Source organism: Pongo pygmaeus, chromosome 6, assembly GCF_028885625.2.
Source record: "Pongo pygmaeus isolate AG05252 chromosome 6, NHGRI_mPonPyg2-v2.0_pri, whole genome shotgun sequence".
NCBI lineage: Eukaryota > Metazoa > Chordata > Mammalia > Primates > Hominidae > Pongo > Pongo pygmaeus.
The window spans coordinates 79,186,149-79,200,970 of NC_072379.2; the positions used below are offsets into that span (position 1 = coordinate 79,186,149).

Genomic DNA, 14,822 nt, shown 5'->3' on the forward strand with positions numbered 1-14,822 from the left:
AACTCCAAAGAAATGCAAGAAAATTTTTTTATGGTGAGAAAAGATATAACTGCATGTTTATTATGTAAAGTAGAAAACGGAATTTAATAAATATAAGTGGATTATTTATGTTTTCATGTATCTATCCAGAAATCATTGACAGGGCATTTATGTTACATCACATATGTTTAACAGTATGATAGTTGCTGAGGTCATACAGCTAATTAAGCTATAGCCCCTGCCTTTCAAGAACCTGCACTATAGTGAACTCATAAAAGACAATCTAAGCATTAAGAGGACGTTGGGGTTGTCTCTGGCTGGGGGAGCAGAGAGAAAAGGGTTCACAAAGGAAGTGACATTAGAACAGGGTTCAAGGTTTAAGCTTCATTGTGCAGGTTTTAAGGGATTTTAGTGGGGAGCATGGAAGTAAAAAAAAAAAGAAACCTGCTGTTCTTTTTTAGAAAGAGATTTGGGGAAAAAACTGCTCATCTAATAATAGTCTAGTGAGCAGATGAGGACCTAGTTGATGTAGGAGAAACCACATTTGGAAGATATTTGGTAGGCAGAAACATTAGGACTTGGTTATAGATTTAATGAGGGAGTGAGAAGGAGTCAAAATGACATTTAGGCCTTTAACCTGGCAGATGGACAAAGATATTAAATAAAATCTAGATGATCAGTTAGCAAGTATTTACTGGGTAACTTCTGTGTACCAGATACTATTCTAGACATACAAAGTCTGTTTTCATTCTAGTCAGGAGAAGCAGATAGCAAATGAATAATCCGAGATAGTGATAAGTGTGATGGAGAAAATAAGACAGAATTATGTGACAGTGACTGGGGGAGGGACACATTAGCTGAGGTAGTCATGAAAAGTGACACTTGAATGATAAGGAGGAAGACAAGTGAAGCTCTGGTTTAAAAAATGACTAGCAGATACAAAGCCTGAGATAGGAAAGGGCTTAACATCATCAAGAGACAGAACGGCAGGCGGCTGGTGGATGGGGATGGAGAGAAAAATGAGATTAGAGAGAGTATGGAGTTCCTTGTAGCCCACTGCAAGGAGCTTAGCATTTATTCTAGTTACTGTAGATAGTCAGAGATTTTAAGCCAAGGAGTGATGTGATCTGACATATTTCTGTCTGCTATGTGGAGAATGGGCTGGAGGAGAAAGAATGGGGCCTGGTAAAAGGGGTGGCTCAGACTGTTCTAACAGTGATGATGTTGAGAAGCAGTCACATTGCGGATATAGAGGGCAAGATGGCAGAACTTGCTGATAGACTGGATGTGCAGTGTGAGGGAAAGACAGGAGCCAAGGGTACCTCAGGTGGTTTGGTTCTAAATCACTATATAGATATAGGGTGGTGATATTAAACGGGGATGATTAAAACTTGGGCACAGAGAGGCTTCAGGGTGGTGGGGCCAGATATCAATAGTTCTTCTATGGGTTAAGGAAAGGCTGAACTGTGTAGAAATTTGTAAGTAAAATGTTACATAGGCAGTTGGGTACAGAGTCTAGAACTCAGGGGAGAGGTCTAGGTGGAGACATATTTTAGGAGTCATCAACTTCTACACAGAATTTAAATCTAGGAGGCTGGATAAGACTCATTTTTGACTACTTCTAGGTAGTGTATGAAGGGTAGAGAGTGTTCAGCAGTGTTTTCACTTTTGTTTTGTTTTGTTTTGGTTTTGTTTTGTTTTGTTTTGTTTTGTTTTCTTGAGACAGAGTCCCGCTCTGCTGCCCACGCTGGAGTGCAGTGGTGCAATCTCAGCTCACTGCAACCCCCGCCTCCCGGGTTCAAGCAATTCTCCTGCCTCAGCCTCCCAAGTAGCTGGGACTACAGGCACAGGCCACCATGCCTGGCTAATTTTTTGTATTTTTAGTAGAGACGACAGGGTTTCACCATGTTAGCCAGAATGGTCTTGATCTCCTGACCTCATGATCCGGCTGCTTCAGCCTCCCAAAGTGTTGGGATTATAGGTGTGAGCCACCACACCCGGCCTCATTTTTGTATTTTATTTTTGGAGATGGGTCTCGCTCTGTTGCTCAGGCTAGGGTGCAGTAGCACAATCTTGGCTCACTGCAACCTCTGCCTCCCAGGTTCAAGCACTTCTCCTGCCTCAGCCCCCTGAGTAGCTGGGATTACAGGCGCATGGCGCCACACCCGGCTAATTTTTTGTATTTTGGTAGAGATGGGGTTTCATCATGTTGCCCAGGCTGGTCTCAAACTCCGGAGCTCAGGCAATCCACCCGCCTTGACTTCCCAAAGTGCTGGGATTACAGGCGTGAGCCACCACGCCCAGCCTCGTTTTTGTATTTTAAAGGGGAGGAATAACAAATCCCATGTTAGATGCTTACTGTCAAGGTAAATTACTCTTTGGCTTTTCTGTGGCAAAACATATATAGCCTCTAAAAGTATTTTATTGTTTTCCTCTTGCATTGAGATTTAACTCTGTGGTCGCATTTATAGTCTCCCACTCCACTTTTCTTTTTTTCTACATCAGTGAGCTCTCTGATAGCAAACACTGTCCTCTCATTGCCGAGCTGCTACTTGAATAGAAGGCACTTTTGAAACATCTGTTACTGCATGAGTATGTACATCCAGCCTTAATGATTAACAACTGACTATATTAATAGAGAGACTAGAAAGTAGCACAATAATGAGCTTGTTTGAAAGCTCTGTGGATTGTAATCTTAAAAGCATCTTTCCTTAAGAATTAGTCTTGGAATTCTTTCTATCAATGAATCAACTTTGAAAAATAGTCAAGTTCTGCTGACATTTCCAATGAATCACATAACTAAGTGCTATGGTCTGAATGCTTTGTGTCCCTCCAAAATTCATATGTTGAAACCTAATCCCCAAGGTGACTGTATTAGGGGGTGGGAGGGGAGAGCCTGCATTAATGGGATTAGTGCCCTTATAAGGGGCTGAAGAGACTAGAGTTCTCCCTTTATCACGTGAGGACACAGCCAGAGTACAAACCAAAAAAAATGGGCCCTCACCAGACACAAATCTGCCAGCACCTTGACCTTGGCCTTTCCAGCCGCCAGAACTAAAGAAATAAATTTCTGTTGTTCATAAGGTATCCAATTTATGGCATTTTGCTGTAGCAGCCCATATAAAAGAAGACACTAAGCAACTAAACTCAAGTAATCGTGGATGATTTTTGAACCATCCTGGTGGTTATTTCCCAAATCCCAAACATATCAACTTTTATTTCCTATCAGAGATGCTACTTATGGCCAGCACTCACTACATGTTTCTGCCGCCCAGGCTAGGAGCCTTGAATTCCTGGGCTCAAGCAATTCTCCTACCTCAGCCTTCTGAGTAGCTAGGACTACAGGCATGTGCCACCACACTCAGCTAATTTTTTAATTTTTTGTAGAGATGAGTCTCTCAATGTTGCCCAGGCTGGTCTCAAATCCCTAGCCTCAAGCAATCCTCTTTCCTTGGCCTCCCAAAGCACTGGGACCACAGGTATGGGCCACTATGCCCAGCCTCACCAAATGTTTGAATAAATGAAAGAGATCAAGTTGCTTCAACATATAAGATGGACGTTTTTCTTTGTCCTTGTATCCTTTCACAATTATATATTCAGCTCCATGCACAGTATCTTGAGTACAGTCAGTGTAATAAATACTTGTTGCATGCATAAGTGAAAGAATGAATGCACAGTTTCATGAGAAAGATGATTTTCTTCCTCCTCATGAATTTACTTCCTATATCACATCTTTAAATAAGATGTTTTAAATAAGATGATTTTTCCTTGATTGTAAAATATTTGTTCACGGTGAAAAATATAAATGTAAAAAATAAAAAGATCTCTTAAAAATATATTACTCTCTACTTATTACTCATGATTGTACTAACTTATTCATTTAACAAATCTTTTCAACTACCTACTGTGGGCTAGGCATTAGGGAACCATGGTGAATCACACTGGCCAGGTCCCTCACCTCCCTCTAGTTGTATGCAGCAATACCCTCATGTGCTACAACTAGAATACAGGTAGAGGTATGTCACTATGTAGAAAGTTTCAAATTTCAAGATAATCCTTCCACCCTAGTACTTAACATTCCCCTTAAGTCTTAAAGATGATTATTTTGGTGATTAAATAATGTTAGTATATTTCTATATAGTTTTCAAAAGTACCCTAACTACATTTTCATGTAAACCCTTAGAGAGCAAATAGTTTTCTCATGTGAAAAAGAACAAATACCCTAGTTTTTCTACACAATACTTTCAAGGAGTGTACTTTGATGCTGGAACTAGTAAGGCAGTAAGGCAATGGAGTTTTGAATGGATTTTTTTTTTTTTTTTTTTTTTTTTTTTGAGATGGAGTCTCGCTCTGTCACCAGGCCAGAGTGCAGAGGCACGATCTAGGCTCACTGCAACCTCCGCCTCCCGGGTTCCAGCGAGTCTCCTGCCTCAGCCTCCCAAGTAGCTGGGACGACAGGCACATGCCACCATGCCCAGCTAATTTTTATATTTTTAGTAGAGACAGGGTTTCACCATGTTGGCCAGGCTGGTCTCGATCTCTTGACCTCGTGATCTACCCGCCTAGGCCTCCCAAAGTGCTGGGATTACAGGCGTGAGCCACTGCGCCCGGCTGAATGGATTATTTTTAAGCCTTTCTCTACAAGTTAATGTACTGCCTATTAATTGAAATATATTAGTAAATAATCACTCAATTAAAAATAGTTTAAATGTTTTAACTTAAGGACTTGATTTCTGTTTTGTTTCGTTTTTAACAGAAAGTTTTCATTTCTAGCACTAAAAGAGTTTAGCACTTGGGAAGGCACTCCCTGTACTGCTATCCACTGACTTTCAGCAGACCACTTGTTTCCCTGTATTCAGGCACCTATGGCATAGCAAGAGTAGAAGTTACTATTTATCCTCGGAGGCATAAGTAATCATAGTGACTTGTTCAGTTTCACCGAAAAGGACTTATTCTGTTTCACTTACCTCCAAAGGTTGGTTGGCTTCTATGTCCGAAGTTTTGCCTCTTGCTGCCATTCTTTGCTCATCTGTTGTATCTCCTATGAAGTAAAATATACATCTATTTTTAAAACTTGACCAATTACTGAGGCCAAACTACTTGCTATTTGTTTGAAGTATCTTTTGTTATTATATGTTTCACATCAAGGAAGAAACCACTATTTCCCTTGTTTCAAAGTAAACAAGCTAACTTTTTAAGAACAGTAATTATAAAGAGGTCTCATATATCATTCATAAATACATACACATACAACCTAAATGTATCCTGTTTTATCTAGATTTACTCTGGAAAAATCAAATAAATTCATATTTTATAAATCAAGTCATATTTCAAATAAACTTGGAAAGCTTATGACTTAAGGCAAATTATGTTGAAATAAAAACTCTTTTATGATATGGATAACTGTCCTCCAAGTTAGTTTTTCATAAGGCTTACGCTTTGTAAGCGTTTGTATGTCTGTGGATTTGCCTTGGAGTAGATGTGTATGTTTATATGTAATAATTAACCAGATGACAGATAATCCTTACAGCAGGAAAGAATGATAAACAAATGCATAAACTAGCCTTCACTTAATACTTTGATTCCTAAGGCTAGTGCCTGACTGGGTTACATTACTAAATGAAGTTGGTGAGTAGGCTGGCTTGAAGGACATAGGATAGACACAAACACACTTGGGTAAGTGTAAGCAGAATTTCATAATTGGCCCATTTTAATTTATTAATTATCACTAATGGTTTGTGATTAACACATGATAGAGACTACCTATTAGCCTACTTCTTTGAAGCATAATCAGATGCTAATTTAGCAATTTGTAAATTGCTTTTTCTATAAAATTGGGCAATCTTAGGAATGTCCACAGCAGGGAAGAGTACCAAAGAAATGGATGATGGCTTAGCTGACACTAATGGTTAGAAATTTGTTAATGTAAGGAAAAGTCATGAGTCTTGACTGGAGATAAAGTATGAAAATCTTGTCTAAGCTTAATTTCTCCATATGCAACACAAAAGTTTAGTTTACTAATGGCTATAATCAAGGAAGAGTCTCATGAAAATTGTGAAGGATTAAATATAAGCCTGTTGATAAGAATGATACATTAGACTTTGGGGACTCAGGGGAAAGGGTGGGAGGGGTGAGGGATAAAAGACTATACTTTGGGTATAGTGTACACTGCTCGGGTGATGGGTGCACCAAAATCTCAGAAATCACCACTAAAGAACTTATTCATGTACCAAACACCATCTGTTCCCCCAAAACCTATTGAAATAAAAAAAAAAAGTGTGATTAAAGTAATAAAAAATATTTATAAGCCTGTTAAATTATAAAATCATGAAACAAGAACTAAATTGGTAGCTTATATATTTAAGATAAATTAACCCACAAAATGTTTACAATGCATATTCCACCCTATTACTTTGTTCTCTGTTTTGTGCAACATTATTATGGTTGGGCAGGGCCCAGCACACAACAGGTGTTCAATAAACATTAGTTGAATAAATTAGTGAACTTCTCTTTGTAGTTGATGGTAAAACTGTGACAAGGCCAGGCATGGTGGCTCACACCTGTAATCCCACCACTTTGGGAGGCCAAGGTGGGTGGATCACTTGAGGTCAGGAGATCGAGACAAGCCTGACCAACATGGTGAAACTCCGTCTCTACTAAAAACACAAAATTAGCTGGACATGGTGGCACATGCCTGCAATCCCAGCTACTCAGGAGGCTGAGGCAGGAGAATCGCTTGAACCCAGGAGGCGGAGGTTGCAGTGAGCCGAGAACACGCTATCGCACTCCAGCCTGGGCAACAACAGCGAAACTCCATCTCAGATATAAACAGTGACAAGATAAGACTTTATGATACATAATAAAAACTATATTTGAGCATACACGTTTGTAAAAACGTATTTGTGAAGCAAAAGAAATCCCCTATGTCTGAAAGTGAGGGATAAGAGAACCTCCAATTTACACTGGAGAAACCAATGCATGAGGAGTTTGGTTTGCTTAGTTACAGGCATGAGACCACAGGAACCTGAGTGGACAAGGTAATACAAATGTCTGTACAACAAGGTCAAGGTTGTGTTTAACAATGCACATGCATGATGTTTCTAAGAAAATACGTATAACTCACTATAAAAGGTCCTTTACTCGAAGAAATATTATTTATCTTTTAAAAAGATTACTATTCCATCCAGTCACACAAACACTATATTTGGTTAAAATCATGCAGCACAAAGTCCTTCCTTCGCCATTTTCTGATTTCGAGGTGTGTATCTACACAAAACCTTCTCCCTGCTGCTTGAAAAACCAGAAAGGTTATCAGCCAGTGTTCTTAACTTCACACAACACATCTGCCTGGAAGCAATTGCAGAATCACTATTTACTGAAATGCCATGTCTGGCGATGACTCAGATAGGACAATAAATGATTACAAGGAAAATTGCCATCTGCAAGATTGTTTCTCTGTAAACAAAGGCATCAAAATGAAAGCTGAACAAACAACAAACAGAAAAGAATGGGTCACAATGAAATATAATTTTTGAAGTTTTTTTTCTACCCCTTGAAGAATCACTTTATTATGGTAAAAATTCAGTTATTTTCTATATTTTCTCTAATCCATATAAAAGTTAAATACTATAAAAATAAATAAGCAAAAATGGGTATGAGAAATATGAAATAAGGTACTTAAGTTTTCAAATATCAGTTAACTCTAATTTATATCTTGGATAGATAAAAAAATTTCATTTGCAACTCAGACATTTTAACAAAAACAAAAACACTGACAATTTCATAATACCTTACCTTTCATATAGGCTTTTAAAAAACATCACATTTGATTACTGTTGGGCAAGCACAGTAAGATAACTCAGCCCACCCCCAATTTACAGGAGAGTGAAACCTAAGGGGCAGAGGCACTCAGTGACCTGCCCAAGGTCTCCCACATAGAAAGCAGTCACAATGGGAGCAGAACCCAGTCTCTTGACATCTCTGGGGACTCTGTGGTCTGGTGAACGGTTCCAATGCAAGGTGGGAGGAAACTAGACTCTGAGTTAGGGAACAGGGTGTGAAGAGAGGAGCCAAGGGCTCTGATAGGGAGCTCTGAAGGCAGGATCTTGTGCCTTCTTGTCCTGCAGACAGTTTTCATTACTCCTTTTTGCTTCCATAGGCCCCATAGATTATCTGTTTTCTTCCCTTTTCAATGGTGACATGAAATACTTCTGACTGGTGCAAAACTTTATTCTTCCCTCCGCTCCTTCAAAGCAAACACACAGTTCCCTTCATATTTTTCAAGAAGTTTTTAAGGCTAGAAACAATTTTACAAGATGCAAAAATTGTCCTTATAGTACAGCCATGCGATTTTCTTTGTTTCAAATGTAGTTTTTATTTAGAGTGAGTAAATGATAAAGGCTACGTATACATACTAATGAAGCTCTTTCAGAACTTAAAGGACTGACGTGAAAGTCATCTATATTTTAGATGAGGGGTTAGCAAATTTTTTTTGTAAAGGGTCAGATAGTAAACATTTTAGTCTTTGCAGGTCATAAGGTCTCTGTCACAACTTCACAACTCTACCATTGTAGTCACAAGCAGTCATAGAAAATATGTAAACTAATGAGTGTGGCTGTGTTCCAATAAAATTTTGTTTACAAAAACAAGTGGCAGCCTGTAGTTTTCCATTCTGTTTTAGAGAAATATATGTCTTCCATCACTTCTGGGATAAAAAGTTGAATGATGGCCAGGCGCGGTGGCTTACGCCTGTAATCCCAGCACTTTGGGAGGCTGAGGCAGGTGGATCACTTGAGGTCTGGAATTCAAGACCAGCCTGGCCAACATGGTGAAACCATCTCTAACAAAAATACAAAAATTAGCTGGATGTGGTGGCGCGTGCCTGTAACCCTAGCTACTGGGGAGGCCGAGGCAGGAGATTTGCTTGAACCTGGGAGGCAGAGGTTGCAGTGAGCCAAGATCACACAACTGCACTCCATCCTGGGCAACAGAGTGAGACCTCGTCTCAAAAAAAAAAAAAAAAACAAAAATGTTGGATGATGTTTTAGCTATATAAGGATGGGAGAAAGGAATGGTCATTAGAGTATCATCATGGTCCCATTCTACTGGGTGAGGATGGTTGAGGGGAGAAATAATGCTGAAGAGTGAGCACTATGTATAAAGGAAATTGGACAGGACAGAAATTTCCAGTGATGGGAGAAGAACCAAATACCTACTTAGGTCACCCAGAGGAGGCTTGTCTGAAGGGGTTGGTGGTAGGTGGGTGATGGGGCAGACACTTGGTTCCCACTCCTTATGTAACCATAATAGGTTCATTGTCCATGCATGTGGTAAGTCAATACACTGAGTGGTATGATTTGGATGTGTGTCCCCTCCAAACCTCACGTTGAAATGTAATCTCCAATGGTGCAGGTGGGCGTGCTGGGAGGTGTTTGGGTCATGGGGACAGATCCCTCATGAAGTACCCTCCCTGTGGTAATGAGTTCTCATTCTATTAGTCCATGTGAGAGGTGGTTGTTTAAGAGTCTGGCATTTCTCTTGCTTCCACTCTTGCCATGTGATATACTGGTTTCCCTTCACCTTCTGCCATGATTGTAAGCTTCCTGGGGCCCTGACCAGAAGCAGTTGCCAGCATCATGCTTCCTGTAGAGCCTGCAGAACCCTGAGGCAAAATAAACCTCTTTTCTTTATAAATTACCCTTCTCAGGTATTCCTTTATAGCAACATAAACAGACTAATACACTGAGACACTGGGCTGCAGCAGAAAAAGAACTTTAATCTTAGGGCCACCAAATGAGGAGACATGAAGAAACCTCAAATCTGTCCCCCAGAGGAGTTCGGGGGTAGGGTTTTTAAGGGTTTTGGAGTGGGCCAAAGTGTGGAGACCACTGATTGGTTGAAAATTGCAGGGTGAAGTCATGGGGCAGGGAGATGAAGAAATGGTATTCTCTTGCTGATTTGGTTCCTCTGTGGGGGTCTTTAAACTGGTTGGTGTTAGTTGTTCCACTAGAATCCAGGATCTGCTTAAGTAATTCTTCACCAAGAGCTTATGATTCTAGTGTCAGGGACACTATCTTGAACGAAAACCAGAATCCTATCTATAGGAACAATGGGGATACAAATGGTCAGTATCCGGTGTTACATAAATTTTGGTTACAAAGAAATGGGTCGGCCGGGCATGGTGGCTCACGCCTGTAATCCCAACACTTTGGGAGGCTGAGGCAGGTGGGTCACCTGAGGTCGGGAGTTTGAAACCAGCCCGTCCAACATGGAGAAACTCTGTCTCTAATAAAAATGCAAAATTAGCTGGGTGTGGTAGCGCATGCCTATAATCCCAGCTACTCGGGAGGCTGTGGCAGGAGAATCACTTGAACCAGGGAGGCGGAGGTTGTGGTGAGCCGAGATCATGCCATTGCACTCCAGCCTGGGCAACAAGAGCGAAACTCCATCTCAAAAAAAAAAAAAAAAAAGAAATGGGTCAAAGTACAGCCGGAAGAATGTTTAATTATATCTATATATTTCTGTTCAGAATTCCTGTTAACCCTGTGAGGTCACTTCCCTTATGCTTCCTTCAACATGGAGGAAATTCCATTAACATTCACCCCAGGCCTCTCTCCACTCTCCTGTCCACTGGTTGTTGCATTTGGGAGGACTTGGCTGCAAGTGGTTCTGTCCCCTTGTCAGAGGCCTTTGAACCAGTGACTATCTTGAACAGGATCTGGATAAAATGAGGCTTAGACCTGCGGGGCCACATCCCCAGGAGGTTAGACATTCTTAGTCACAGGATGGGATATGAGGTCACAAGATAAACATCACAAACACCCTGCTGATAAATGAAGATGCAGTAAAGAAGGAAGCCAAAACCAAAATGGTGATAAAAGTGGCCTCTGGTCATCCTCAATGTTCATTATATGCTAATTATAATGTATTGGCATGCTAAACAATATTCCCACCAACATCACGACTGTTTACAAATGCCATGGCAACATCCAGAAGTTACCCTATAAGGTCTAAAAGGAAGAGAAACCCTCAGTTCTGGGAAATCCCTGCCCCTTTCCTTAAAAACTCATGAATAACCCAGCCTTGTTTAGCATATAATCAATAAATAACCACAAAAATAGCCAACCAGCAGCCCTCGCAGCTGCTCTGCCTATGGGGCAGCCATTCTTTTACTCCTTTACTTGCTTGATGAAGTTTCTTTCTTCACTCTGCGGACTCACCCCAAATTCTTTCTTGCAGGAGATCTAAGAACCCTCCCCAAGATCAGGATTCCTTTCCAGTAACTTCTCCTTCCCTCTCTCTTAAGAATCAAGGAACACAGGCAGCATATTGCTGTCTGCTCTGATCCTCCACAGAAACATCCTCCCACTTGGGGAAAAGCCTGACCAGCTCAGCATATTCTGTAACTGAGTGGAACTAGCTGACAAAAAAGCCAAGCTCTGTAAAATATTTGGAGAGGTTTATTCGGATCCAACGTGTGTGTCCGTGACCCAGGAAACAGTCTCAGGAAGTCCTGAGAAAGTGTGCCTGAGGTGGTCAGGTTACAGTTTGGTTTTACATATTTTAGAGAGAAAGAAATTACAGGCAAAGACATAAATCAATACATGTAAGGTATATATTGGTTCAGCCTAAAAAGTTGGGATATCTCAAAGTAGGGGTTCTTACAAGTCATTGTTGGATTCAAAGATTTTCTGATTGGCAGTTGGTTGAAGGAGTTCAGCTTTGTCTAAAGACTAGAAGTAAATGCTTGAGTTAAGAAAAAGGGCATTGTGGAAGCCAAGGTTCTTGTTAAGTAGATGACGCCTTCAGGTAACAGCCCTATAGAGAATATCCTAAGCGTCTCTCTTCAGACCTTAAAGGTGTCAGCCTTTCATTTCATCTCTCCTAGATCTGGGAAAGATCTAGAAAGGGAAGGAGATTCTCTACAGATGCAATTTCCCCCAGAAAAGACAGCTTTGCAGGGCCATTTCAAAACATGTCAAGGAAATATATTCTAGGGTAAAATATTTTTATTTCCTTCAGGGTCTGCTATCTGTCATGAGGTTCTATACCAGTGTCAGGTTGGAATTTGGTCTCTTATTGCTACAAAGAGTCTGTTTTGTCAGTCTTATAATCTCTCTTTTAACATTAATGCTAGTCAGTTGCTCCTAAACTCCAAAAGGGAGGGGGTATAACAAGATCTCCCGTCATAATTGGGAATTCAGTTTTTCAGGCCCAGAGGGGGTCCGTTCAGTCTGTTGTGGGGGTTTAGGATCTTACTTTAGGTTTACACACTCAATCTAATTCTGGGATTCAGATTAGGATGCCCTTTGCTCCCTGTTATAAGCCACATTCTTCAACACCAGTTTTATAGGCAATAAAGATGAGAGTTTGGTCTCCATCTGTTCCTTTTTCCTCCCCTCAATTGGCCAGATCTCATCTGGGGAAGAGGGCTGTTATTATTGGCATGCCCTTGAGCCCAACAAGACTGGAAATGGGCTGTTGCGGACTGGGTTGGAGCCTGTCTGCATGCAAAGGGCTGTGAATACAGAAAACTGTTTTTCTTTTTCTTTTCTTTAATTAAAGATGATTTATCTAGAACTGTGTATCTGAGAATGCAATCTATGAAACACTGGTTCCAAGGGGTTCACATGGAAAAAAGAATTTCTATGGTCAAAAATATGAGATAAACCTTCAGAATGCAAGTTCTCTTCCAGTTGATTTCCTAATGCACTTTAGCATCTAAGAAATTCTGCAGTGAAGTAACTTAAAAAAAATTTTTTTTCAAAGTGTATTTGACTGTGGAGCCATTTTAGTCATCTGACACCTATTAAACATCTTGCAGAGCTTCATTAACACACGATGGGAAATGCTGATATAACATTTCTAAAGTTAAATTTGGTTATAAAATATATTCTTTTCATCTGACTCTACGGAAGACTCTCTATATGGCCAAATTTATTTGCTTTTGGACATTCATTTTAGACAATGCTAACTCACACTTTTTTCCTTTCAATGTTTTTTCATGGCTGCCTTTTAATTCATGACTCCCTGTTAATGCATTTGGGGCAGACTAGCAGTATGTGACTGCATTCTGCTACACGATTCTGATTCCAGAATAGTTGATAATCTATAAAGAAGAAAAAGATAGCCAGTCACCTTGAAGACACAGGAGAAAGCCCCAGTACTTAAAAATATCTCCCCCACAAATTCCACCAATTAGAGATTCATTAGGGTTAATGAGCTCGCTTTTAAAATGCAAATACCCTCTGGGAGTGTTTGCCTATTAGTCATTCACCAAGTGAAGTAGTGGAAAGAACAGGGGAATGGCCACACCATTAACTCCTTTTCATTCTTCCGTCATACTCGTTATTCTAGGCAGCCTGGCACTGTGGAAAGAGAATGGATTTGAAATCTGACAGAACTCTACCCAAATCCTTTACCAAATCTATGACCTTGTACAAGTTAATTCTCAGTGCCTCAATTTCCTCATCTGAAAAATGGGAATAATGATACTTACTAAGGCTGTTATAAAGATTAAATAGGAAAACATATTAGACACTAACTGCAGAGAAGGATGGGAAGCCGGGGTAAGGTCTTGGTTTCGATTGCTATTCTGTCTTTGCATGTAGCATTATCGATATGCTCGTTTAGCATCAGAGAATCTATGGACTGAATGTGTGTGTCCTCCCCGATCCCTGTAAAATTCATATATTGAAACCTAATCCCCAATGTGTTGGTAGTAAGAGGTGGAGCTTTTGGGAGGTCATGAGGTCATGAGGGTGGAGCCCTCACAAGTGATTAGTGCCCTTAGAAGGGGCTGAAGAGAGCTGGGTTGTCCCCTTCTGCCATGTGAAAATGAAGCAAGAAGATACCTTCTACGAACCAAAAAGCGCGCCCTCATCAGACTCCAAACCTGCCAGCATCTTGATCTTGGACTTCTCAAATTCCAGAACTGCGAGAAATAAATTTCTGTTGTTTGTAAGCCACGCAGTTTATGGTATTTTATTACAGTAGCCCAAACAAACTAAGACAGAGAGGATGAGAGGGGAAGGCCAATACATGTAATCTTATTAAATGCTCTGGCAGCATTGTGAGGTAGGCTTTATTGCATTCATTTAACAGAGGCAGACCTGGTACTAAAACCCAAGTCTGTTGACAATGACAAATTATTCCATAATATCATGGTGCTTCCCATTACTTATCAAAGCTTGAGTTAAGTTATCCAATTCAGTTTTAAACACATTACATTTAAATCTCTTCCAATTCAGCTTAGTTTCCCCTCCTACTTTTTCTAATTCTGTCCATTTAATCCCTGTCTGTTTTCCACCATAATGAAGAAAAGAGGAATACAGAGAAAACAAAAGTACTAATTGGTTAAGACATGGCTTGCCCAGGAGCCTGGTCAGGATTCTGTTGACAACTGTTATAACCTCAAAGGAAAATGAGCCAAGAATGGGAACAGCTAAGCCATAGAGGAAGGAATGCAGTTAGCAAACAAATATAGGAAAGGGTACAAGCTGACTGTGAATTAAAGAAAAGCAAATTAAAATGGCACAGAGCATGTAATAAATTAGCATACCAAAATTATTAACACCCAAAATTGGCAAAGGAAAGAATTGGCACATGCAAAGTGAATGCTCAATAAACATCTGTTGATTTGACTGTAGGTGGGAGAAGGACAGTAAGAAAGAAAATGCTGCATACACACTCACTAAGAGCTAATAAAAAGAATTATAAATGATTGCTAAAATATAAAGAAAGTTTCAAACTAAGGGTTCACCAGAACAGGTAGTCTACGTTAAAATACATTAGTGTGAATTTTCATACATATTTCTATACAAGTTTTAGGCACCATGTTAGAT

At 40.1% G+C, this 14,822-nt stretch overlaps 1 protein-coding gene across 2 annotated transcripts in view; it reads right to left on the bottom strand.

Annotated features, from left to right (window-relative positions):
* The window catches only part of UMAD1 (UBAP1-MVB12-associated (UMA) domain containing 1), a 300,107-nt gene that overhangs the window by 135,213 nt on the left and 150,072 nt on the right, over window positions 1-14,822 (bottom strand). For both annotated transcript variants that reach the window (XM_063667538.1, XM_054496639.2), the window contains exon 3: window positions 4,947-5,020. In XM_063667538.1, coding sequence (XP_063523608.1) covers window positions 4,947-5,020 — 74 coding nt within the window. The remainder of the gene's footprint in view (window positions 1-4,946; window positions 5,021-14,822) is intronic.